This window comes from Pseudorca crassidens, chromosome 7 (genome assembly GCF_039906515.1).
Source record: "Pseudorca crassidens isolate mPseCra1 chromosome 7, mPseCra1.hap1, whole genome shotgun sequence".
In the NCBI taxonomy this organism is placed as follows: domain Eukaryota; kingdom Metazoa; phylum Chordata; class Mammalia; order Artiodactyla; family Delphinidae; genus Pseudorca; species Pseudorca crassidens.
The window spans coordinates 1,431,819-1,455,725 of record NC_090302.1 but is presented as its reverse complement, the minus strand read 5'-3'; the positions used below and the strand labels follow the sequence as shown (position 1 = coordinate 1,455,725).

At 62.5% G+C, this 23,907-nt stretch overlaps 1 protein-coding gene and 1 long non-coding RNA gene across 3 annotated transcripts in view; one reads left to right on the top strand and one right to left on the bottom strand.

Moving 5' to 3' along the window:
- Positions 1-7,559, bottom strand: part of NOTCH1 (notch receptor 1) — a 46,918-nt gene extending 39,359 nt beyond the window's left edge. Inside the window, exons 1-2 of one of the 2 annotated variants that reach the window (XM_067742645.1) lie at positions 7,293-7,559; positions 5,471-5,552 (exon numbers count right to left, since the gene is read on the bottom strand). In XM_067742645.1, the coding sequence (XP_067598746.1) occupies positions 5,471-5,552; positions 7,293-7,353 (143 nt within the window). In that variant the 5' untranslated portion in view covers positions 7,354-7,559. The remainder of the gene's footprint in view (positions 1-5,470; positions 5,553-7,292) is intronic. The other variant, XM_067742644.1, reaches the window with a different exon arrangement.
- On the top strand, positions 6,558-19,296 carry LOC137227225 (uncharacterized). The gene is made up of 4 exons (XR_010944744.1): positions 6,558-7,080; positions 10,044-11,976; positions 12,931-16,351; positions 16,458-19,296. It is a non-coding gene; the product is annotated as an uncharacterized lncRNA (long non-coding RNA).
- The last annotated feature ends 4,611 nt before the right edge of the window (positions 19,297-23,907 follow it).

Below are 23,907 nucleotides of genomic sequence, written 5' to 3'. Positions count from 1 at the left end.
GAATGTACTGAACGCCACTGAAATGTACACTTTAACCAGCTAAAATCACAAAACTTAGGATGTGTGCAACTGACCACCTAAAAGCAAATATCGATCCCCCCAATCTAGTCGTCAGCTCCCCGTGCTCTCAGAGAGCAGAGTCGGGGAGGGCGGCAAGGCCTTGGAAGGAGATGCCGGGGGAGAAGCCAACAGAAGCCACTCTGGCAAAGGGCCTTCCTCTGCCCGCCAGCCCCTCCTCTGCAGTACCTGTCAATCACTGCTCCCTCTCTAGTGGGTGTGTCCCCAGCCCAGCGGGCCAGGCGGTAAGGACACCAGGGCCCAGAGCTGGCCCCAGACCAGCAGAAGCTGCCCAGCTGCACAGCCAGGTCTGACTCCTGGGCACCTCTCCACGCCACCTCTCCACCTCTCTCCCACCACGCTGCTGCCCACTGCCACCATCCGGGCATCTACAGGCACATCCCAGGGTCCTGCGGGGATGCAGTTGGAAGGGAGCTCCAGGGGCCACCTAACCCCACACCCTCACGTACAGAGGAGGAACCTGGGGCCCAGAAAGGAGACGCGAGTCCGAAGGGGCACAGCAAACCAGAGCCAGCTGGCTCTGTATCTGCTAGGTCGTCTGCGGCGGGGCACGAGGCGGGGCCCACCAGAGACAGCCCCGCCGGGAGCTTCGGGACCGTCAAACACATCCTGACCCACAGTCATGATGCCCCGGAGCCAGCCACTCATTAAAGCCTCCGGAAAGAGTCTGAAAAGTTCTGGATATGCCCGTACACGAAGGCAGAAGCTGATGCAAGCTGGCCTCACATCCCCACCCCCTTTCCCAGCCTCTCCATCTCTCAGCCTCAGCTTTCCCCACCTGGGGAAACTGGGGGTTTAGAGGAAAGCAGAGCTGGCCACCACCCCAAGGGGGCACGAGCCTGGAGAGGAAAAGTCTGCCGGGGGTTTTCTGGGGCCGGATAAAAGCAGCTGCCTGTGTGTGGAGGCCTCGTCATTACATTCTTGAGGAAAGCGATCAGGACGCTCAATCCGCTCTGCAGAGCCACATCCTTTCACTATTTATAGACAAGATACGAAGCAGGAAAGGTGCCCTCCCCACCCCAGGAGGGTGCAGCCCTCAGCCCAGCCCGGCACTGCCCAGTGGACCCCACCTGCCAGCGACAGCCATGGCCACCCATCAGGGTCACAGTCAATGAGGAAGACAGCCAGTCCCAGCTCTCCTGGGACCTCCGGACCGCCACCCAGCACTCGGGGAGTGGAGCCGTGACGCCCTCCGGACCTGCCCCCCCGGCCCTCCACTCCAGCTTCCCGGGGTCCCAGCACGCAGCCCACGCCCCCCGCCAGCCAGACCCCACTCAGCTGTCCTGATGAAGAGCTTCTCCATCAGCTATCTGCCCTGCCCCACTCTCTTCCAGCCGAGGGCACAGTTTTCCTTTTTTCTCTTTGTTAAAACACGTCACTATTATTTTCTCAATGGGAAAAACGTTGGCTGCTGTACAGAGGCAGGGCCAGGCCCCAGAAGGCACCTTCCTGCAGAGATCGCGTGTCCCTGGATGTCCCTGTGCAGTCAGAGGCAGGAGGTGAAGCTTTCTAGCTGACGCTGTGCGTTTACCGTGTGTTTTTCTAACCCTGCGTCCTTGGAGCCCGGGCTCTGCCTCCTACAGAGGAAGTCCTGTACAGACCTTGTTTGCTCTCAGCCTAGGAGCGAGGATGAGAATTAACCTGTTCCCCCCACCCCCACCCCACGCCTCGCCCAAGGCTCGCAGGTGACTCACTGGAAACAGACGGACCAGGTGACAGAGACGCAGAACGTTCCATCCCTCTGCAGCCGGGCAGCCGAGTCACTTCCACCCGACCCTCTGAACCTCCTCTTTTAAGGGAAGTTGCCGTCCCCGCCCTGCTTCCTCACAGAAGGGCCAGCGAGGGCCCGGGGCAGTGCAGGCAGGATGCGGCAGTGGTTAGGAACACACGCTCTGGAGAAAGAGCTAGGGCTGGGCTCCACTCTGCACTGTGTGATGCTGGGGCCGAGGGCCACCTGCTCTGTGCTCCGTTACATGCCTGATCCCACGGTTACGGGGTTGCTCCGAGCCCCACCCACCGTGCTCGCCTCCACCTGACACGTCACGTGTCATGCTGCCTCTCCTGCCCCCACACCGGAAAGTGGACTCCATGAGGGCAGGGGCCGTGTCTGCCCTGAGCCCATGGCGCCCAAGTCCAGAACAGAGCCCAGCACGCGACAGGCGCGCAGAACCGCAGAAGCGAACGAGGAAGAGACGCTGATAGGAGCCATCGCAGGCGAGGAAGTCTCCGCATTGGCCAGCGCCTCCCAGGCAGCACGCCGCTCGCGCCCAGCAGGCCGCACCTCTCGGGCTCTCTGAGTTAACTCGCTAGCCAACTAAACACCCTCAAATGAGGATCCTGAAACCAGCAGCATCAACTCAAAAGGAGAAGACAGGGAGGAAACGGACCCTGGCCCGGTGCCTGCTGCGTGCCCCTCTTACGCAACCTTATGCATCACTGAGAGATCAATCGTGGGTCAGCCCTGAATGACAGACTGGGCGGGGGAGGGGGGGGAGATCTGGATTCAGGGACCCGATGACCTGAGGTCACGAAGCCACTGGGCGGCAAAGCCAGGCCTCAAATACAGGATCGGCCAAAGCTGAGGGCCGCCACACGCTGGCTGGCCGGACTTCCCTCCCAGGTACTCTGGGTGCGACGACGGTGCACCCCACTTCTGCAATCACCTGGAAGACGTCCCGGTAAAATTCTGACTTTCTCGCAGGCAGGGGGAGCATCTGAGCCATCCTGGGGCCTCAGCTCCCAGCCCAGCACCGGGCAGCACCCCCCCACCAACAAGCCTTTCAGACGGAAAACGCACGCTCACCCCACAGATGGCAGCCCCCAGAGGCCTTCCCACACTGCCACCCCAATCAAAAGGAAAGAGGGGGAGCCCACTTCGGTATCTCCTCAGCACTGATGGGGCGGCACGGAGGCTGGAGATGCACAGGGGGTCGCAAAGACCCGCCTCAGCCTGCCCCCCGGGCCACCAGCCTCCCCCGGCGGCCCCCGGGCCACCACACACAGCCAACGTCCAGAGACAGCACTCCGCCCATGGGGACACGCAGCCTTCCCGCCGCGGCCACTGGCCAGCCGGGCATGGGCTCTCTGTGACCTCCCGGAGGGCCTTCACACCAACACGAACCTCTTTTTCCCACCCTGAGCCCTGCAGACACCTGACTGGCAGCTTCGGGGGAAGGTTCCTTCTCTTTGGGGTGGAAACAGATGAGTCACCTGCTATTAACGCGCCTGGCACAATGACACCACCGTTTCCCACGCCCTGGCCATGCGGGAGCCAGCAAGTCAACAAGAAAGTCTAGGAACTTTCTGAGGGTCCTGCTGGATGCCGCCAAGCTGGAACTCACAGCCAGGTCAGCAGGGCCCCAGAAGCCTGCACCCGGACACCTCTGAGGAGACAAAGTGGCTCCTCCTCGGCTAGGAGAGCAGGGCCTCCCCCATGAGCAGACCTCCCGGGGCCTCCGCGCAACGGTGGGTGATGGGCAAGAGCGGGAAGGCACAGGCCCCGGGGTGGCCGCAGCGCCCCCCAAACTGCCCAGTGAGCCTGGACCCATGCCTCTGCAGAGCCGGGACCGGCCAGCCGGTCGCAGCTCTGATACCCTTGCCTCCCACCCGGGATGCCCAGTGGTGCGGCCTCCGAGGACGGCGCTTCCGTTCATCTTCCAAGTGGCTCTGTGGGGTGTGCACAATGGGGTCTCTGTGTGCCGAGCCCGGCCGGGTGCCAGGCCAGACAGGCAGGCTTCCCGCCAAGGGGGGGGCGGGGCGCCGGGCCCAAGGGAGGAGAAAGGCCGGTACCACAGCCCTGGTCCCTGGCCGTCTTGGGGGGCAGGACTCCCAAAGTGCCCAGGCTTGGAGAGTGGGAGAGCACACCCCCATCCCCTGAGGCCAGCGAGTAAGCCGCCGCAGCACGTACCCCAAGGCACCCCCTTCCCCGCCCAGGCAACACGCGGCTGGAGCTTTGGCCCCGGGAGGCCCCGGGCTGTCCGGGCTCCCCGATCAGACAAGAAGAGACTGCTCCCACTTTCCTCAGCACAGCACTGCCCCCCACCCTCCCAAAGCCCTCTGCAGAGACGCGGAGGCTGCCCCCCGCCCCTACACAGGAGCTCGAGCTCGAGGGGCGGCAGGGAAGGAGTCTGCATTCTGGGAAGCCACGCATAATTAATCACCCAGCATTAATCCACCTCCCCAACAATAGGCACTGCACTTCCACTGAATCCCAGCTGTCGGTCTCTGAATGAAAGGAAACAAGATTTAGGGCATCAAGCGTCGGTGAGGCTTCTGCAGGAGAAAAAGGCCCCAAAAAGCAAAAAAAAAAAAAAAAAGTAGTGTGCATTCATTAGCGTCTGACAAAGACACAATGCACTTTGTCCATTAAACTGCTCACAGACCTGCTTAATTGGCTTCAGTCTGGGGAGGGTAGGAGGCAGTGGAAGGAGGGGCTGCTTGCCCACTGGCTGGGCAGCAGCGAGCCCGGGCTGGGGGTTGTCAAGGGAATGGGTCCTCAGCAGTTGGAATGAGGGCGCGCCACTTCGGCAGCCTGGGGAGGGGGGCGTTTCTCCAGCCAGCAAGCACCTCCTCATTATTCCCATCAGGGACGAACTCAAGTTGAAGGGCATCAGCCACAGCAGAAAAACTTCCCTAAGGCTGACTGGTACTCAGAGGCAGGCGGCCAGGCAGGAGATTCTAACCAGATTACCCGACCACAGACCTCAGTTCACAGCTGAGGACCCAAGGCTGGGAAGGTGAAGGGCCAGCCGGTTAGGAGGCCAGAGCTGCAGATGCCAGGACAGAAACCAAGTTTCTGGCAGACACTCCCACCCCCACCCCCAACGGAGGGGGGCACAGCCAACCAGACGAGTTCCAACTTCCCTTCCCCAACCCCACCTGAGGCCAGAGAGAAGAGGCCGGGAAGGCAGAGGGCTGGGAAGGTGGGTTTGGCTTTGAAATTGTCAGTTTCTTGCTGAGGCATCACCTGCCCAGGAGGCGCTCACCTGCCCAGAAGAGGTACCCCCCGGTTGGCAGGGCGGTTGGCAGGGCGGTGAGGGCTGGGCCTCTCTACAGATGCTCCAGCGCCTCCCCGGCAGGTCAAATTATTTCTCAGGGACTCCGGAAAGAAATGGGGTACCAGCGATCCCCACCTAGCTCCCCGGGAGCCTGAGGTGGCCCAAAAGGGAGCGCTCCAGCCTCTACGGGCCGGGCCAGCTCCACACGCAGCATAATTGCTGGTGATTAGGTAATTGCCAGACTTTGTCCAATAAAACTAGCACGTGACCGCGCCCAGCCTCTGGGCCGCCTCCAGAAGACAATGGCCCAGTGTTCTGTCCCTGCTGGCCCGCTGCAGGAGGCCGGGGCTCTGCTCCCAACAAAGCAACAGGTCCCTGCAGGGGCGCATACTCACACACAGGCCTCGGTGCCGTTGGGGAACACTTCACACTTCCCGCCATTCAAGCAGGTCTCGCTGGGCTGGGAACATCGCAGGCCTGGGGGAGGCAAAGGGAGACGTCAGCCTGGCCAGCACCCCAAGGGGCACTGCCCACCCCTCATCTCCTGTCATGCGGTTGCTGGGGGCCCCAGGAAGCCTGGCGTGAACCCCAAGGGGATTTAACATTCCGCCCAGAGTTCTGGGGTCAGCGATGGAGGGAGGGGGAGCCCATTGATGGGGGGCAGGTGGCTAGGTCATGCTCAAAGTGGAGGCGGGGTGGCCTGAGACGCCTCGGGGACAGCAGTGGAGGAAAGCTGGGATGACCCCGGGCCACGCTCCCGAAGTTCTCACTCCCCACCCCATCTTCACTGGGGACCCTGGCTGGGCTGAGGCCCCCATCCAACCACCAGGATTGTCTTGCTGTTCAAACAAGTTCTTCGAGGGGGCGGCGCTGAGTGGGGGGTGGGCAGCCCTGGCCACACTCAGCTCCTCCGCTCGTGGGAAAATGCGACAGCTGCAAGGCCCGCTGCCCCTCCCGCCAACAAAGCGCCGGCCGGAGGAATCAGAGCGGCCCATTGTCGCGCCAGGGCCGCCTCCTGGGGCACCGGGACTGCACCCCAGGGACCGGGCCGCGCCTCCACGCCTCCACCGACACCCAATACCAGCTCCCCAGGGCGGGCATCTTCAGTGGCAGCCCCCCCACACACACCCCCAGGGGAGGGGGATGAAGATGCTCCATTTGGAAGGAACTCGACCCCATTCCCTGGAAGGGGTCAACCAGTCAAGCTCCCGCCTCTTCCTCTTCCCAGGGCTACGTAATGAAGCCCCCCACGGGGGCCGGGGCGGGGTGTGACACCGAACCCTAACTTCAGGAACCGGGGAGCTAATGCTCCCTCCAACTTTTAGCGGAAGAGAAGAATTAATCACCATCCGATTCCTCGGAGATCCTCTTGACGTGAAGTGGAGAGAGGAATGACCGCCCCCCCCCACACGCCGCCCCCCCCCCCGCAAGGTTTCCAAACTTGAACTCCACAAAGTGAAAGTCCCATCAGTAGCAGCTGTCTTCCGCACACACGCCCCCCTCCCCAAACTGTGAGCCGGGATGGGGGCAGCGACCCGGCGTGGGGAGGGGACACCGCGGGCGGGGCGGCCAGGAGCCCGGGGTCGCCTGGGTCCGCGCCCCTCGCCCCGGCCCTGCGCAAACTCTCTTACTCGGGAAGGAGGCCGGGCCCGCCGGGCCCGCCCAACTCCCCTCTGCCCACCACGCCCGGCGGCCGGGTCCGGCAGTGCGGCTCCGTAAAGACCAGCGCGGCGCCCCGGACCCCACGCTCCACGCTCCACGCCCCAACATCCGCCCCCGGCGCCGGCAAGAGGCGAAGAAAAAAGATAAATGGCCCCAAGGCAACAGGAAACCAAAACCGACTCGATTCAAACCGAAAAGTAGTAGGCAGCTCGTCCGCCCGCCCCGGCGGCGAGCCCCACGCGCGGCTGGCGAAGGACGAGCCCAGGACTGGGTCTCCCGGGCCCCCAGAGGCCCACGCCCGGCTTCAAACCCAGCCCCAAACTCGGTTCCAGGAGCAAGCCGCGTGAGTCCGCCCCGATGGGGCAGGCGGAGCAGGGGAGGGTCAGTCCTTCTCCCCGAGCCCGGGACTCCGGCCCCTACCCTGCCCCAGGTCGCCCGGTCCCCCCTCCCCACCCTGGCCGCCCGCTCCCAGCCACCCGGGGCGCGCGCCTAGGGCGCTGCCAAAAGTTTCCGAAGGCGCGGAAAGTTGCGGGCTCGCGGCGGGCGGTCGCCTACCTCGTGCGGCGAGCGCGGGCAGCAGCGCCAGGCAGAGCAGGGGCGCCAGGAGAGGCGGCATGCCTGCCCGCCGGCTGCCCGCTGCGCCCGGTGGCGGCCTCCTGCGCCCGGCCGGCGGGTCTCGGGCGCACACGCGCGCTCCGGACTGTCCCACGGGCGGAGGCGGTCCGCTACTGCCCTCTCCTTCCTGGCTGGAGGGCGACGCTGCGCTCTCGCGACCTCGCCGGCCCGTCTCCGCGCCCGCGATCGTTCCTCCGCTGTGCCCGCGCCCCGCGCCCCGCACCCCGCACCCCTGCGCTCCCTCCCACGGCCGAGGCACTAGTGAGGCGCTGGGCCGCCGTGCGCTCCGCCCCCGCCCCGCCGGCCCCGCCCCCGGGTCCCGCCCCCGCCGATCCCTCCGCAGCCGTCGCCCCCTCGCTGGCCGCGCCCCTCCGCGCGCCTGGACCAGCCCTGCACCTCCTTGGGGTGGGGCGCGCGTCCCGAACCCGGGTCCTCCGGGGTTGGGGGCCGCGGCGGTGCGGAGCGGGGTTGGGGCCCGGCCCTAGGGACTACTTCTCGTTCGAAAGTTTTCGGAGGCCAAAAGTTTGGTCCGTGGCTGCGGAAGGATCCGCTCTGTCCTCAGCCGTGCTCGGCGACAATTGACAACGATTTACATCTCAATAGCGGAGGAGGCGCGGGGCGAGTGGGGAAAGGGGAGCCTGCGGGAGGCCTTGCCCCGCGAGGAGCTGGGCCCCGGCAGGTGGGGAGGAGCTGCCGAAGCCCCGTTTGGGGGACTCTGGGAGGCGAGCTCTGGGAGAAGTCGCGCCCTGGGCAGTCCTGGGTGCACCCCTGGCCCGGGGCTCCAATCTTAGGAGCCCGTGGTCGCAACTTTAAGCCTCTGAGAGATCGAGCCCAGACACCCGTGGCTGTGAAGGTCGGGGCACTTGACCCTGAGGGATGGTGGTACCAGGGCCGCAGCCTCTGCAAAGGGGGCTCTGGGTGCCCCCAAGGAGGCATCCTGGGGCCAATGCCTGACGCCTGGCCAGACGGATTGCGCACCAGCTCCCCCAGGAGGGACCCACCTCTAGACGCCCCTTGGTCACTGTCCTACCCCTTCTTGGGCGCCTCCAGCCTAAGGAGCCCGGCAAAGCACCCGTGGGCCGAGCAGACCTGGTGCTAGCGCTCACGCAGCCCTGGGCCCCTCCCACATGCTCCTTCCAGATGATGTATTCCTGCACCACGATGCCAGATTTGGACATCCTGTGCCAGCCCGGGTTAAGTGCTGGGCGTCCAAAATGCCTACCATAGACCCTACTAAACCAAAGTTTACAGCCTCGCACTGGGTACGGGCACCACCCTGTGGTGGGGGTGGGGGTGGGGGCTTCCTGGAGTAGGTGATACCAAAGGGGAGCCTTAAAGGCTGAGAGGGACCTAGCAAGGCAAAGGGTCCGGGGCAGGAGAGCCCTCAGGAATGCAGAAATCCCAGAGGCTGGCTGAGGAGCAGCCCTTGCCAGGGAGGCCCAGAGAGGTGGGCAGAGTGGGGTTGCCAGGTCGTGGGCAGATCGCACACCTGACCCCAGCCCGCCTTTCTCGGCACACCTGTTGCGGGGCACTGGTGGCAGCTGGGCTGCTGCTGGGAGCACAGGAGGGACAGCCGGTCCAGGCCCCCGGGCAGCTGCCACTGGAGCCACCCTGGCCTGCCGCCTCCCAGAAGCTGGGCGCTTCTCAGAGCCTGGGGTAACTTCTCTTGGGGTCAGTGCCCAGGAGAGGAGGCGTCTGGAGACAGCAGAGATGTTTATAGAATGGCAGCCAGGAAGCCTGGAGGAGCAGATTTTCCGTAGAAGGAAGAGGGGGGTTGCGAAGTCCCTCCATACCTCCCTCCAGCTCGCAGTCTCAGGGCTCTGCACACCACAGCCCCTTCGTCTCCCGGGGATGGACTGAGGACCTCCGGCCAGGCACTCCCCCGGGGCCATTGCCTGTGTGCCCTCCATCAGAGCTAGCATCTCTGCTGATAGGCCCCAGGCCGAAAGTGAAGGCCCACCAGCCCTGGCTTGGGAGCAAGTTCTCAGCTTTCCATCAAGGGACAGCCCTGGCGGAGGGCGCTGGGGAGGCGGGGAGTATTACCTGGGTCTGCCTGGCTGTGCCCAGTACCCTGGGCCTCTGCCCAGGAGCTGGGTGCTCTCATTAGCCCGTGGTACAGACAGCGCAGCTAGGCCCCCCAAGCTTCTAAGCCCTGTGCCACCTGCTTCCTGGGATATCCCATGGGCGACTCGGGCCCCCGAGGAGACCCTGGGAAAGCCAGAAGTGCCTGGGGCTGGGGAGGGGCTTGTGTGAGGCCAAGGACAGGGCCTGGGCTGGGCGTCCCTCCCCTCCAGGCCCTGGCAGGTGGGCACGGAGCTTTTTCATTCACAAATTCACCAATCAGGCCGGGGATTTCTGGCCTCCCCTTCTCCTCTCTTTATCAAGCTTCCCAGGCCAGGGGGTTTGAGGGAGGAGAGGACTGGGGCGTCCCCACGGCCTAGATCCTGGAGACCTTCTCTCAGGATGGGCAGCCTAGGGGCAGCCCTGGTTGGGGTATGTTGGGGAAGATAAGGAGAAACAGGGAGGGGAGGGGAATTTGGGGTGCTGGCCGGTTCCAGAGCCCAGTGCAAGGGTGGGGCCTGGGATGGGCAGAAGTTGAATCAGGGTACGGCAATGGGACACCACTTTGGGCTTCCTGGCTGGCTTATGTTGGGCGCTGGGGCCAGGTTCTCAGGGAAGTCCCTTGCACAGGCGCTGAAGGAAGAGCCCCCAAGCGGTCTGAAGAACCTGGGACCAGTGGCGGTGAGGCTGCAGGCCCGGCTCCCAGAGGTGAGTGTCCAGCGGCCACGTTCTTCTCCAGGGTCCAGCTTGCCGGCCCCGAGGGGGAGAAGGCCCTCACGCGCTACACCCGAGGCTGAGCTGGGTCAGTTCCCCTGTCTCTTGCCTCCAGAGATGCCATCGTCAGGATGGGCTGAGCTGACGGTGGCCCATTCCTGCCCCGCAGAGAAAACCCACCCAAGCCCCCTCCTGCAGGGGGTCCAGCATGACTCGGCCTGCTTGGTGGGTGGGGGGAGCATGTTTAAAGCCGCCCCCGATTCTGAGGCACAGCCGGGCTGAGACTCCTGGTCCTGGGGCCCCAGCTCCTCTCTTTCCTACAATGGCTGTTCCTAGCACTTCAGATGCGCCCCTGTGACCCCCGCAGCCCGGGGGTCAGGGTAGCGTCATGCACGTGACTTTTCCGAGACGCTGTGACAGGACTGGTTCTGGGTCACCCAGGTCCCCGCCTGGCTCTGCAGCAGGCAGATGGGCTCCGGAAGCCTGTGGTGTGGCAGGCTGTCTGTGACCACGACAGGGCCGCTCCCGCCCTGCCCTCATGTGCTGCTAACAGCTTGGTGTGGGTGATGGCGGCCCTGAGGCAGAGGAGACAGGGTGTCGGGAGGCGGGGTGAGGGCTCGGGGGCGGGCCTGAGAGTGGGGGGCCTGTGACGGGCACACCGGCCTGACCGGATGGGGGTCATACCAGCCAGGGCAGCTGTGGGGCGATTCCAGAACACCAGGGGTAGGGCTTGTCCACCTTTGGAAGTTAATTGTCAAACGTATCTGAACTGCTTGCAAAGAGAGAGCCCGGGGGCCTGAGACGTGTCCAGCCTCCTACCCCACCACAGCCAGGCCCAGGCCCGGCACCGGACTCTGTGACCAGCAGGCCCACTGAGGGACCATCCCTGCTCCCTGGGCTCAGTCTCCTCCACTATCAAGAGATTTCCGAAGTCCTGTCTACGTTTTTCTACTTGAAACCAAGCCAGAACACTTCCAGAGGTTTGAGCGTTTTTCCCGGACATGGTTTCAGTGGCTGTGTGGCGTGGCTTCAGGTGGACGGGCCAGGGCTGGCTCCCCAGCCCCCTGTGCTGGACCCCGGGCTGGGCGCCCCTGTGTGCTTGCGTGTGGAAGCTCCGCTGGTTCCTGGACCTTCTTTCCCAAGGTTGGATTCAGGCCGACATTGGAGGACTTCCCTTTATCCTGAGAAGGGAAGGGGCGGGCTGGGGTCTACAGTTTGCTTCCTGCCCGCCCTCGCCCCCCCAAGCAGGGATCCACTGTCGCCCAGGCCCGGATGTGCACCCACCTGTCTGTGTTGGGAGTGGGCCGGTTGGGGCCACTGCAGGTGCTGGCGTTTCCCCTGGGCCAGCTTTGCCAGGCCTGATGGGGGAGGCCCCCTGCAGTGGGTCAGTGCCCCGCTCTGCTGTCTGCGTGTCGTGTCCTCTGCTGAAATGACCCCACCCTCATCGGCCTTCACCTCCTCCAGGAAGGTGTCACAGAGCCCCTGGGCCTCCCAACTACTGCACCATCGTACGGTATTCCTTGGGGGGTGCGGTCCCGGATGTAAGGACTTGTCACTGTGTGTCCTGCCCCTTCCAACAGATGCAGACGGACCAAGACAGCTCCATAACGCGGGACCCTGCACCAGGCCCTGCCCTGCTGAGGGTCCTGTCCACCTGCCGCCCACAGGGGTCACTCCTTGGAAGCCCCAAGGCCTCTCGGCAGCTCAGGGCCAGGAAGCAGGTTGGCCGTGAGCCGCCCTGCTGCCCACGAAGCCCAGGAAGGAAGGTCAGCATCTCAGAGGCAGGCACAGAGCCTGGGAGCGTGTTGCCCGGGCAAGTCCCCTGACAGGTAGCTGCCGCCCTGAGCAGGTGAGCCGATGCGGCCCAGCTGGTGTGGGCTCCGAGGGCCGCGGGACTGGCCCTGGTCCTTGTCATTTGAGGAATGGGCTGTGGGGCAGCCAGAGGAGCACAGGCCCTGGCAGAGACCACCTGCTTCTCCCCAGGAGCCCCTGGACTAACTGCTCAGGGCACTGGCCCCAACGGCAGGGGGCCCTGGGCCTGGTCTCCCAAGCTCTGAGAAGGAGGGGCCTGCCTGGACCTCTCCAGGCCCCCCGACCCCCTCCGCTGCCCACAGAGCCTGGGCGGAACTGGGCCTGGGGTTGGATCACTCAGGGTTCGGTGGCCCACCTCTGGGTGCCCCTGGGGGACAGCCGGCCTCAGAGGAGGAGGAGCCTGCCCAGACTCCAGGGCACTCCAGGCTGGGCCTGCTGAAACCAAGGAGGGACCCCAGTGGGGCGGGGCTGGGCTTGAGCTGACCTCTCCTGGCAGGGGCTGGCAGAGGGGCTGCGGCAGGGACGCTGTCACCCTGCCCACTTTATGCACACTGATGCTCTGGGGGGACTGTGGAGCCCAGCCCGGTCTAGGTCTCCCCCTCCCACCCCCGGGGATCCTGGGACCCCTGCAGAGCCGGCTGGGAGTGGGGCTGGCCCTGCTGGCTGCAGCTCAGAACTTTCTCCAAAGAGAAAGGGCCCCGAGGGGGGCAGTGGGGGGGGGGGGCGGTGGGAACTGCTTGGCCCCATCCCTCAAGCTTCAGTAGGAGCCTCTGCAGACCTGAGTCACTCACCCAGGGAAGAGCCGGCCAGGCTCCTTCCTCCCCCCACTTCCCTCTCCCCTTCCTTCCTTCTTTCTTTCCTTTTCCTTCCTTCCGTCTGTCATCCCTCCCTCCCTCCTCCCTCCCTCCCTCCCTCCTTCCCTTTCTTCCTTTCCGGGGTTAAAAATAGCTGGAAATTACCTTCTAAAAAAAGTCCATTTTTATTTTTACAGGGAAGGTATAGGCTTCTCACAGCAAACTCTTTCTGCCCCAGCGGGAATTGCTGGAAGGAAGCCAGGAGTCCCCTCAGACCGTTTGTCCCCCGCACTCTCTGCACCACGCCCCCATCCCCACCGGCTGCCCTGTCCCCCAGGCGGGCCTTCGAGGGGACCCTCAGCCCCTCAGCAAGTTTCTCAGGGCCGCCTGGGTTTCCTCCCATTTGCTCCAGACACATTTAAACATGTCTAGGGCTTCCCCCTCCCCCATACTCCCCCCAGCGGCCCCTGTTACAAAGAAAATGGGCCTGGAAATCAGGGTTTGGGTTACAGGGAGCACGGGGAATCGCGTTCCCGAGGTAAACGGAGCACAGGCATTAGCAGGTACGGCACATCTGTGAGTTATTTTCACGTCTCCAGGGGGAAGGGAAAAAACCCCAACAATCCTTAAGTAAGACCAGAATTCTTCTATATTTCTGCCTTGACAGCTAAGGAAAAAATTGCCAAAAACCAGAGGCGCTGCAGAGTGTTGGCGTGGGAATGTTGGTTTAGTCAGACTTGCTCTGGGCCCTTGAAGTGAAAACAGGCACTTTGGTGGCAAACGCCAGCGGCCGAGCCTGCGACTGGCGCTTCTGCCGTCCAGGGGGGCTTCTGCAACCCCCTCTCGCGCCCCTTTTTCCTCGGCCTTTCCAGCCTCCTTATCTTCACAATCAGCATCTCGTGGGTAAACATCCATTGCAATAATTCTCAAAAATCAGCAAGGAGAGCCGTCTTTCACGTGGCCCCGGCTGGAGAGGGGACCGCTCAGCCGTCGGAGCCCGCCCCAGGGGCCTGCAGCCGCTGGAGGGTCTTCGCACAGCGTAAATCAGACCGACTATCGCTCAGGCACAGGGAGGATAAACACGCTTCAGCACTGTGGGAACCAGCAGGCCGTGATGGGATTAGCTTGCAGGTTCCCAGGGGCGCGCGGCCTTTGGGGGGGCCGCCGCCCCTCCTCACCTCCATGCGGGACCTGCCGGGGTGTCTGCTGTGCGCTGAGCATCTGCGTGGGCACCCATGAGGCCGGGGTGAGGGGCCTCATGGGTTTTTTCCCTCTTTGGTTCCCACGCACCTCGTGGAAGGAAAGCTGGTTCCCATGCCTGTGGGCAGGGCTGAGAAGGGGCGACAGGGGCCCAGGGCTCTGCTAGTGCCGGGGGAGTGTGGGGGAAGTTCTCCCTCGGCCACCCCCCTGCTGTGCAGGGCACTGGGGGAGAGGGGCGCCTCCCCCCCTCCCTGGGGACCCTGACTCGCGGGCGGGTCCGTCCTCCCTTCCCCAGAGCTGGGGGTCCTGAGTATGCTTGGACTAACGTCTGTTCCTCACTTAGAACAGCAAGGCTTGGGGTAAATTCAAGCGGAGAAACGTGCCGCAAAGCAGACGCCATCTGTGTGGAGACCCCCGTGCTCTGCCCCCCGCAGCCTGGGAGCCTGGCAAAGCTGGGGGCGGGGAGAGGCCTTATCACTCCGACGCCCGACCCCGGCGACTGCAGGGGGCCGGCGGGTCCCAGAGGACCTGAGGCGGTGTGCCGTCCATCCATCCGTCCATCTGTCTGTCCCTGTGCCTGGGCCCCTCACCGGGCCGGGGCTGCAACCCCCAGGCAGCAGTTACGCACCGGTGTCAGTGCTAGGAGGCCACCTGAGCCCCGACCTCTTCCACGGGCTGGGCCTGGCCCGCGGCCCAGCTGACCCCCAGCTGAGAAATGGACTGGCGCCCGGACCACAGGGGTGCCATGGCAGGGGGTTAAGCCGGGGTGTGAGAAGATCTCTGGCTCTGCGTCGAGCAGGACGGGTGCCCCGGCCAGGGAGGCGAGAGGGCCTTTCGTGGACTCAGAGGACATCGCTCCTTCCCGGTTGTGTGACGGGGCTGGCGGGAGGCGAGCGCTGGGTGCCGCTGGGCGAGGTCCGCTCAGGAGGCTTCTCTGAGGAGGCGACGGGGGGGTGGGTGGAGGCAGAGACCCCAGGAAGTGAGGGACGTCTGGGCAGAGTGGCCCCAGCACACCCAGCTCTGCTCCCACGGGGACCGGCCACGGGGGCCAAGGGCTCGCTTGTGCCTTTAGCCTGGCGGCCCACGGTGGGCCTTTGGAATAAAATCGGACAAGTCCGACATCGTCCACCGGCCCAGTCTCCCTCACTGTGCCCGGCTCTGCCCGCTGGGAGCAGCTCCTCGTTTGTCACTTGCCACTCGTGGGTGTTATGAGCTGAACTGTGTCCCCCAAAGATGCATCGGGTAGTTTCCTCCTGGAACCCATGGATGTGACCTTACTTGGAAATAGGGTTTTTGCAGATGTGATCAAGTTAAAATGAGGTCCGACTGGAGTATGGTGGGCTCCCATCCAGTGACTGGGGTCCTGAGAAGAGGGAATTTTGGACCTGGGCGCAGGCGCCGTGAAGACAGACGCAGAGGTCAGGGTGATGCAGCCACAAGCCCAGGAACACCAAGGACTGCCAGCCTCCGGCAGGAGCTGGAGAGGCAGGAAGGACCCTCTCCTAGAGCCTCCGACACCTCGATCTCGGACTTCTGGCCAGGAGACTAACACGAGGGGGTTTAACTCAGAGAAAAATGGTTTTTGAACTTCACAACCTTTGCGCTAGGCTGTGTGAAGTTGGCAAAAGGGGGGATGGCGGCGAGGTGAGTGGGGGCGTCTCGGGGTCCCGCTTCCTCGGGAAGGAGCGTGGGAGGTTTGCCGCACCTGCCTCCACGCCCACTGGCGGCACATGGGTACATCGGGTCCCTCTTTAGCTGAAACAACATGATGAGAGGCCTTGCTGTCTGTTAGACTGTGGAGTGGGACTCCGCTTGTCACAGCTGGCGGGGAGAGCACCGCTCTGGTGCCCCCCACCCCGGCTTTCTGGTGGCTAAAGGGCTCTGCTCTGTGCCCACTGGTCCACGGCGCCGGGCCTATCCCTCCTCAGGCCGGGAGATGACCCGCCGCCTCCGCAGGGTGCGAACACTCTGCTAAAATGCGACAACGACGCTGAGACCTGAACTTGCTCTGGCCCCAGACGCAGACTCCGACTGGCAAACTGTGCTGTGTTTGCACCACTGCGTACATCCAAGCCCGTGGGCTCAGCGTTTCCGAGGAGAGGACAAAACAACCCACAGGGATTAGTGTGGGTTACAAACATCCCAAGTTGGCTTTAAAGTGGAAACTAAATCAGGGTGGGTTCACGTTCCCCGTGACTCAGGTGAAAAGTGAGGACGGAGCATTTCTCTCGGCCCCTCTGAGGCCTTTCTTCTGGGCGTTTCTTCCCAAGGGAGCCGGCTGAGGGGTCCTCAAGGGAGCCGTGCTTCCTGTTTCTGCAGAACGAGGAAAACGGTTGCTTCTCAAATCTTCTGGGCCTTGCTTGGGTCCCCGTGCGGCTGACATCGGTCCCTGCGTGCGACTCCTCCATTTAACTGAAGGTGCGGTAAGGGAGCCGGGTGCGCGGGGCACACAGCCTGCTCTCCTGAGACCCAGTGTCCCAGCCCGACGAGCGGGGACTGACACCACATCTTGGCCTTTTCTCAGTCAGTTCATCTTCTCGTGCAAAAGTGGGCGATTTTGGTTCCAAAGGAGACTCTAGACCGCAAGGAGGCAGCCCCCGTGGAGTGGCCCAGCCCCTGCTCGCAGACCCCGCAGGGGGGCAGGGGTGGCTCGTCTGGGAGGTTCTGGAAGAAGGGGCCCTCCTCCCCTGCCACGCACGGCCCAGAAAGGCACCAGCTCCAAGGACATGTGCAGGACTCCAGGAGACAGAGGGACAGGTCTGAGATTTGGACCAGCGTCCCACTGGGAGGTTGTAGGGACCAGTGCCCGTCTCCCCGAGGCCTTTGTCAACGCCCCACACCACTGATTTCCGCCCTCCACCCCCTCACATGCTGCTCAGTCCTGAACTGGGCCCTGGGGTGATGGACACCCCTGGCCTGTGTCCCGAGAGGTCCCCCAAGAAGGGAGGTGCTGTGAGATTCGGGGAGGCCAGTCTCTGCTGGAGCTGCACCCGGGGGGGGGGGCAGCTTTCCCATCCCACGCCCAGCGGGAGGCCCCATTTCCTTGGAGCCCAGAGCCAGAAAACGGCTTCGCTCCGTGGACCCCTTCCAACGGGACCGACCCAGCCCCCTGGGGACCCTCGTCCAGACACGGCAGGGTCAGGAGGGCGGTGACCCTGAGAGCCACACAGGCCGGGGCCGGGCACCCAGGGACCTGGAGGGGCACAGCCGGGGGGAGGCCCAGGGAGGGCCAGGTCTTCTGACCCGGCACCCTCCTCTTGGTCACAGCTGAGCCGGCGGCCTCTGAGCTTCCCAAGAGGGGAAACCAAGGCAGAGAAGCCGGGGGCTGGGGCCACTGTTGTAGGCGGGTCGCGGGTGGCCTGGGCCTCTCTGCCTCCGTGGCAAAGCAACATTTTTTTTTTCACTTCGAGGCCAATGGGGGAAAAGCAAAATATTTGTGTTTACTGGTTATATCTTTTCACACAAGTGAAAATGCCTCATCCCCCACCCCGTCACAAAAATTCAGACATTGCGGGCAGCCCCAGCAGAGGTCGCGGGTTTGTTTTGTTTTTGTTTTGTTTTGTTTCTTTAATTTGGACTGAAGTATAGCTGATTTACGATGTTGGAAGCCGTGTTTTAAATGCGTCTGGCGGCTTCTTTCCGCCTTCGTTGGAGTCCACAGCGTGGACTGTTTTGGGGTGGAGGCCCCTCCACTCTTGGGGTTCCCCTCCTGGGAGCCTCTGCAGCCCTGCACCCCGACCTCTGGGCCCGCCCTTATGGTTAGGCGTCGTGGTTATTTTCACGAGTCTTCACCCACTGGATCGGGATCTGCTCCTGAGGACAGGGCTTGGGTGGGACCGTTTGCCTGGGGTCCACAGAGCCTGACGCAGTGTAGTCACCCGGAGCGCCAGTCCTATGAGCGCGTATAAACTGGGGACTTCTGAGCCAGCGCAGGGCAGTCCCCACCTCCCACCCCGTGGTCCGCTCTCTGGCACCTTACCTGTGGTCACACCCCTGTAGCCCAGGTCCTCTGCATCTCAAGGTCAGGAAAGCTCTGGGTTCTGGGCGGGCTGGATGGAACAGGGAACTAAAAACCACGACGAGCTGTGTCCCAAAGTCCTTGAGTCTCTTGGGGACATCCTGTGACCCAGCTGTGGGGGAGGGCCCTGTGGCCTGGCTGTGGCCATGGTCAGAGTCCCTATGGCCAGGGTGAGTGAGGGCACACGTTGGGGAGCGGTGCTGTTTTCCTTGGACGGTGGAGCTCATCTGAGACACCATGCCCTCGGGGGCTGGCCCAAGACACATTGCTTCCTTCCTCAGTGGAGGCTATCGTGGGCTGGAGGGGACCCCGAGGCCCATGTTCCCCAGGCCCTTCCCTGGACCTTGGGTGTTCTATTCCAGCATCTCCCGGGCAACCTGGCATCCCAGGAGCTGAGGGAAGACTCCTGAGAGCCTCCCCCGAGGTGCCGTGGGGTGCCGGGAGCAGAGGCAGTGGGGCATTCTCCAGGCCAAAGCCCACTGTAGCTGTGCTGTTGCACGAGTGTGTGTGTTCATATTTAAAAAGTGAGTTTAGGGACTTTCCTGGTGGCGCAGAGCAACTAAGCCCATGCACCTCAACTACTGAGCCTGCGCTCTAGAGCCCACGAGCCACAACTACCGAAGCCCGCCCGCCTAGAGCCTGTGCTCCGCAACAAGAGAAGCCACCGCGATGAGAAGCCCGCGCACTGCAACGAAGAGTAGCGCCCGCTCGCTGCAACTAGAGAAAGCCCGCACGCAGCAACGAAGACCCAACGCAGCCAAATTAATAAATAAATTTGAAAAATAATAAAAGTAATTGAGCGTACGTTTGTTTTAGAATTCAGGCGCGCCTCGTTTTATCGCGCTTCTCAGATGTTGCATTTTTTACACGTTGAATGTTTGTGGCTGCCCTGCATTGAGCAGGTCTATCTGAGCCATTTTTCCGACAGCATTTGCTCACTTCCTGCCTCTGTGTCACATCTTGGTAATTCTCGAAATATTCAAGCTTTTTCTTTTATTTATTTATTTTGGCTGCGTTTGGTCTCCGTTGCTGCGCGCGGGCTTTCTCTAGTTGCAGCGACTCTTGGTTGCGGTGCGCGGGCTTCTCATTGCGGTGGCTTCTCTTGTTGCGGAGCACAGGCCCTAGGCGCCCGGGCTCCGTAGTTGTGGCGCACAGGCTTAGCTGCTCCGTGACATGTGGGATCTTCCCGGACCAGGGCTCGAACCCGTGTCCCCTGCACTGGCAGGCGGATTCTTAACCACTGCGCCATCAGGGAAGCCCTCAAACTTTTTCATCATTATTGCATTTGTTATAGTGACTGTGGTCAGTGATCTTTGATGTTACTACTACAACTCCTGCGTTTTTTAGCAATAAAGTATTTTTTAATTAAGTTCTGTACATGGTTTATTTTTAGGCATAATGCTAGTACGCGCTTAATAGACTACATTATAGTGTAAACATGACTTTTAGTTGCACCGGGACCAAAAAATCCGTGTGACTGGCTTTACCGCGGTCCTTCTTTTATTGTGATACTCGCTTTATTGCCGGATCTGGAACTGAACCCACAGCCTCACCAATACGTTCCCGTTGCCCCTAAGTGAGACCCTGCTCAGAATAAAAAGGCTGGGTTTTGTCCCGTGGGTTTTGGCTCTTCTTGTGCCCGACAAGTGCCCCAGTTCAAGAAGCGTCACCTCAAACGTCAGCCCCCAATAGGAGGAACACGGGGTGGGCGGGCCCTGGCACCGGGGTGATGACTGACTTCTGTACTCCCAAGGGTTCCAGGATCGCTCCTAAAGCCCGCGGGAGAGCTTGCGGGTTGCATCTTAGACTTTGGGGTCAGGACCCCCGATCCACATCTCTTGGCCACAGTCTAGCAAGCTAGGCAGGCTTACGCAGGTGGCTTTCCTGCTCTGAGCCCCTCCTCATCTGGAGGATGGACTCACCTCTGGCCTTGTGAGGGCACGAAGTGGGCTAAGTGGACGCTCAGTGCTTCTGGGTCTGGCTCATGGTCAGCACTTTCGGTGGACAGCTGTGGTTTGGAAACCTACTGTTCCCCTAAACATCGGCCTGTGTGCTTGGACTTCTGGGTCCACGGGTGGGCACACGCAGAGTCCCTCTTCCACAGGAGGTGCTGAGCAGGGGGCACCTGAGCCACCTCTGCCACTCTGTGGGGAGTGGAACCCCAGGAGCCCAGAGACAGACAGAGACAAAGTCTAGATGGCACTGCTGGAGCCCCTGGATCCAGCCATACCTGAAGCTGTTGGGGGTTTTTGCTTGTTTGTTTGTTTTTGTTTTTTGGCCGTGCTGCGCGGCTTGTGGGATCTTACTTCCGTGACCAGGGGTTGAACCTGGGCCCGTGGCAGTGAGAGCGCAGAGTCCTAACCACTGGACCGCCAGGGAATTCCCTACCTGAAGCTGTTCTTAATAACCCCGTTTATCCTTCCAGGGCTTTACTGTCCAAAAAGCAACTAAATATTCATCTTTGCCTTTTACCTCCAGCGACCCTGCTGGAGGCTGGGCAAGGCTATCCTGCCCGCAAGACCGTTGGGACACTGAGGTCTGCAAGAAAAGGCCAGCATTCAGGATGGCACAAGGCTTTGGAAGCAGAACCAGGATGAGAGTCCAGGCCTGTCTCCCTCCTCAGACCCCTCCAGGAGCCCCCTGGCTGGGCAAGCTCTGCCTGCCTGTGGGGCTGCTGTGAGAATGACCATCAGGGCTTCCTGAGCTGACCTGGTACCCTGCCAGAGCTGGGAGGCCTGGATGTCAAACTACAGCCAGAAACCCTCCCAAGGCCCACCCAGCGCCGCCCACCGCCCTCACCCCCGTCCCCTCCGGTCTCTGGACCACGGCCAAGTCAGCCTGAGAGGCCCCTGTGGTCAGCGACCTCAGGGCTTGGAGCAGACCCCTTGGCTCGCCGCCTGTCACAGCAGACAGTGAATCCACCCACTTCCTTCCCAGGTCGCCCGGGCCGGCCGGGGCTGCACCCTCCCTTCAGTCCTGGCTGCCAGAGCCCCCTTCCCTCCCGGGCCCAGCAGTGGGCACCCTCCCTTCAGCCCGGGCCCTTCATCCGCCCCTGTGCCCACTTCCCTCTTCAACCCTGGCCCGGCAGCTTGTGGAGGGGAGGGTGTTGGCTGCACTCGGGAAGCGTCCTGACCCTGATGTCTTCCCTCATGCCGAGCTGTGCCCGCTGCCGCCTTCATCCCAGGGCCGAGCAGGTGTTTCCGCACCCAGGCGCTCAGAGAACCTCCGAGCCTCGCGGCGGGAATTAGAGGCCCCCAGAGGCCCCACGGCTTGGCCACGGTTTCTGTTGACTCTTAGGAGAAGTTCCCATCCTCCTCGGCAGGAGCTGGTCCCCCAGCAACCAGCCAGCCCAGCCTGGCCCTCGCTGGGCAAGTCTCATTTCTGTCCTAAGATCACGAGGGGCCCGTGTCCAGGTGGGAGCCGTGGGGCTGGGTTCTCCCCTGGCTCATGGGTCCTGACTCTTCCTCAGGCAGGTCCCGCTCTCCTGCATCAACTTTCCCATCTGTAAAGTGGGGCCAACAACCCCCCCCAGAGAGAGCCACAGTGAGACATGGGGAGGGGGGGTGTAGCGGGGTGGCCAGCGGCTCAGACGCAGTGCCAAAGATGCCAGACCGAGAAGGTGGGGCGTCTTCTGGGCCTCACCTGGGAGGGGTGCCCTGCTCCTGGGCCCCAGCCCCACCTGGCACTCGGATCTTCAGCCAGCTGTCCACAGGGGGTCTTTTGGGCCCCTGACCCCAGCGTCCTGGCCTGCCCCAGGAAGGCCAGACCACCGGGGACAGGAAATGTTCCCCTGGGGACTGTCCCCTCCCTCACCTGATGGTAGCAGGCCAGGTTTGTGAGCATGGACAAGTCACCTCACTTTTCTGAGCCTTAGTTTTCTCCTCTGGAAAATGGGAATATTTCTACTTACCCTATTCACCCCATGGGATTGGCCAAAGGTTGGAAAAGGTAAAACGGGGGGCGAAAATGCTGGAAGAATTGGGTAGAGTTTGGACTCCTCCAGCCAGGTCACCTGCCTGGCCCTGGACCACATGCCACCTTGGGATGCATCAGTCCGAAAGTGTGTCGGGCGTTTGACCATCCACAAAGCGAGGCTGACACTTCACAGTTTGTCTACACTATCGCATGGGACCCTTCCCCGTGGCACCCTGGTCTCTCCAACACTAGGGCCCCCTCCCCCCAACACCGTCCCCCAGGCTGGGCTCTTCTTGGAGTTTAGAAGGTGGGGGTCGCCGCCCTGCTCCCAACCAAACTGACCACTTGGAAGTGTGTTTGTTGGGATGGGGTGGGCCTGAGGCTCTGAGGCTCTGGGTTGGGTTCACACTTGGAGAACCTACTTCAGCAAGCCCCCCACGGCCCCGGCGCTGGGTTTGGGCCTTCAGGGGTCACAGCCTCGCAGGCCATGGGCAGCCAGACGGCCCATCACAGCTCCAGGGCCCTGAGCCTGCAGCAGGGCCCTCCTCTGCTGGGTGGGACAGTGTGGCCTGGTATCAGCCTGGCTGCCCGGGACCTGGGGGCCTGAGGCCGAAAATGGAATTGAAAAGTCCTTTCGGGAACCAGCCCCAGAGGAGAGGGGCTGGGTCAAGGACAGTCTCTGGGGTGCAGGAAACAAGAATATCCATGGGGGCTGGAAGCCCGGCGAGAAAGGGAAGGGCTGGGTCATAGGGCTTCACAAAATATTTGAAATAGGCAGGAAGTGATGACTTCTTAATGTCTACACCCCTCACTCCCACCGCCAGCTGCCGAGCCAGCTCTGAGGCCACCAGGGTCCCCAGTCGGAATTTCAGGGAGCCCACAGCGTGGGCTGAGCTTGGTGCCCACCCGACGCCCATGATGAAGCCCAGGCTCCTCTCCCAGCCCTCCGGGATGTGCAGCTGAGCGGACGGTTCCGGGGGCGACCCGGCCCCAGAGGATGGCTCAGCACAGGGTCCCGTCTCAGTGCCAGACGGAGTCCCGGATTTATTCTGATGTCAGTGTGCAGCGACAGGCATCAAATGTTCATATTTTTGACCCAGTAATTCTCCATCTGGGAATTTAACCTGAGGAATAATGTGAAACCCAGAAAACTGGCTGCTTGGAGACTTCTCTGGCTACAGCCAGAGCCTGGAAGCAGCCCAGACGTGCGGGGAGGCTGACCAAGAAACCCATCCATGTCTGTCTAATCGAATAATGTGCAGCCGTTAGAAGTCATGCCTGTGGAAAGTTCCAGCAACGTGGGAAATGCTTCCTGTGCGATGGGGGGTGGAAGAGGCGGTAGGCAGCATCTCCGGGCCATGCGGAGCGAAGCCTTGAATTTCAAGTGTCCTCCGTATCCGCCCTGGTTCCGCGTGGTGGGAAACAGTGGTTTAGGTGCCTGCCATGTTCTGCTCTGGTCCGTGGTCCACGGTGAGGACCTTCTTACAAAACCCTGGACTCGGAGACCTTCCACCTGGGCCCCCAGGGGCTGGGATCCCAGGGTCTGCCTTCAGGTCAGGAGGTGCAGGGAGGTCTCCAGAGGGGACTTGAGACGGAGGGTGCACGTGGCCTCCTTACGGGGGTTGGGGCGACAAGGACGTGAGCCCTGAGGGCTAGTGGGTCCCAGGGAGCACAGGACCCCGCGGCTGGGCCTGCCAGGGTCAGGAGGCGGCCCTCGGCAACTCTGGCCTTGGTACAGTGAGCACCGCTCTCCTCTCGCCTCCGCAGGCGGCTGGCATGGGCCCAGGGGCTGGGCTCCGGGGCCGGCCGGGGTTAGGTTGGGGGCTCTTGCTTGGAAGACCATGGACAGCAGCAGCCCACGTTCATCCCAGCGGGCACCACTTTTACTTTCTCTAATGTGTTACCCGACCGTCCTCTGAGGAAGGCCCATGTAAAAGTGGGGAAACTGAGTCACGTGGTTGGGGGTGGGGGAAGGCAGGGTGGGATTGGGTCCGATCACCCTGGCAGTGGCCACAGCATTTCTCCGCGGTTCCCAGGACAC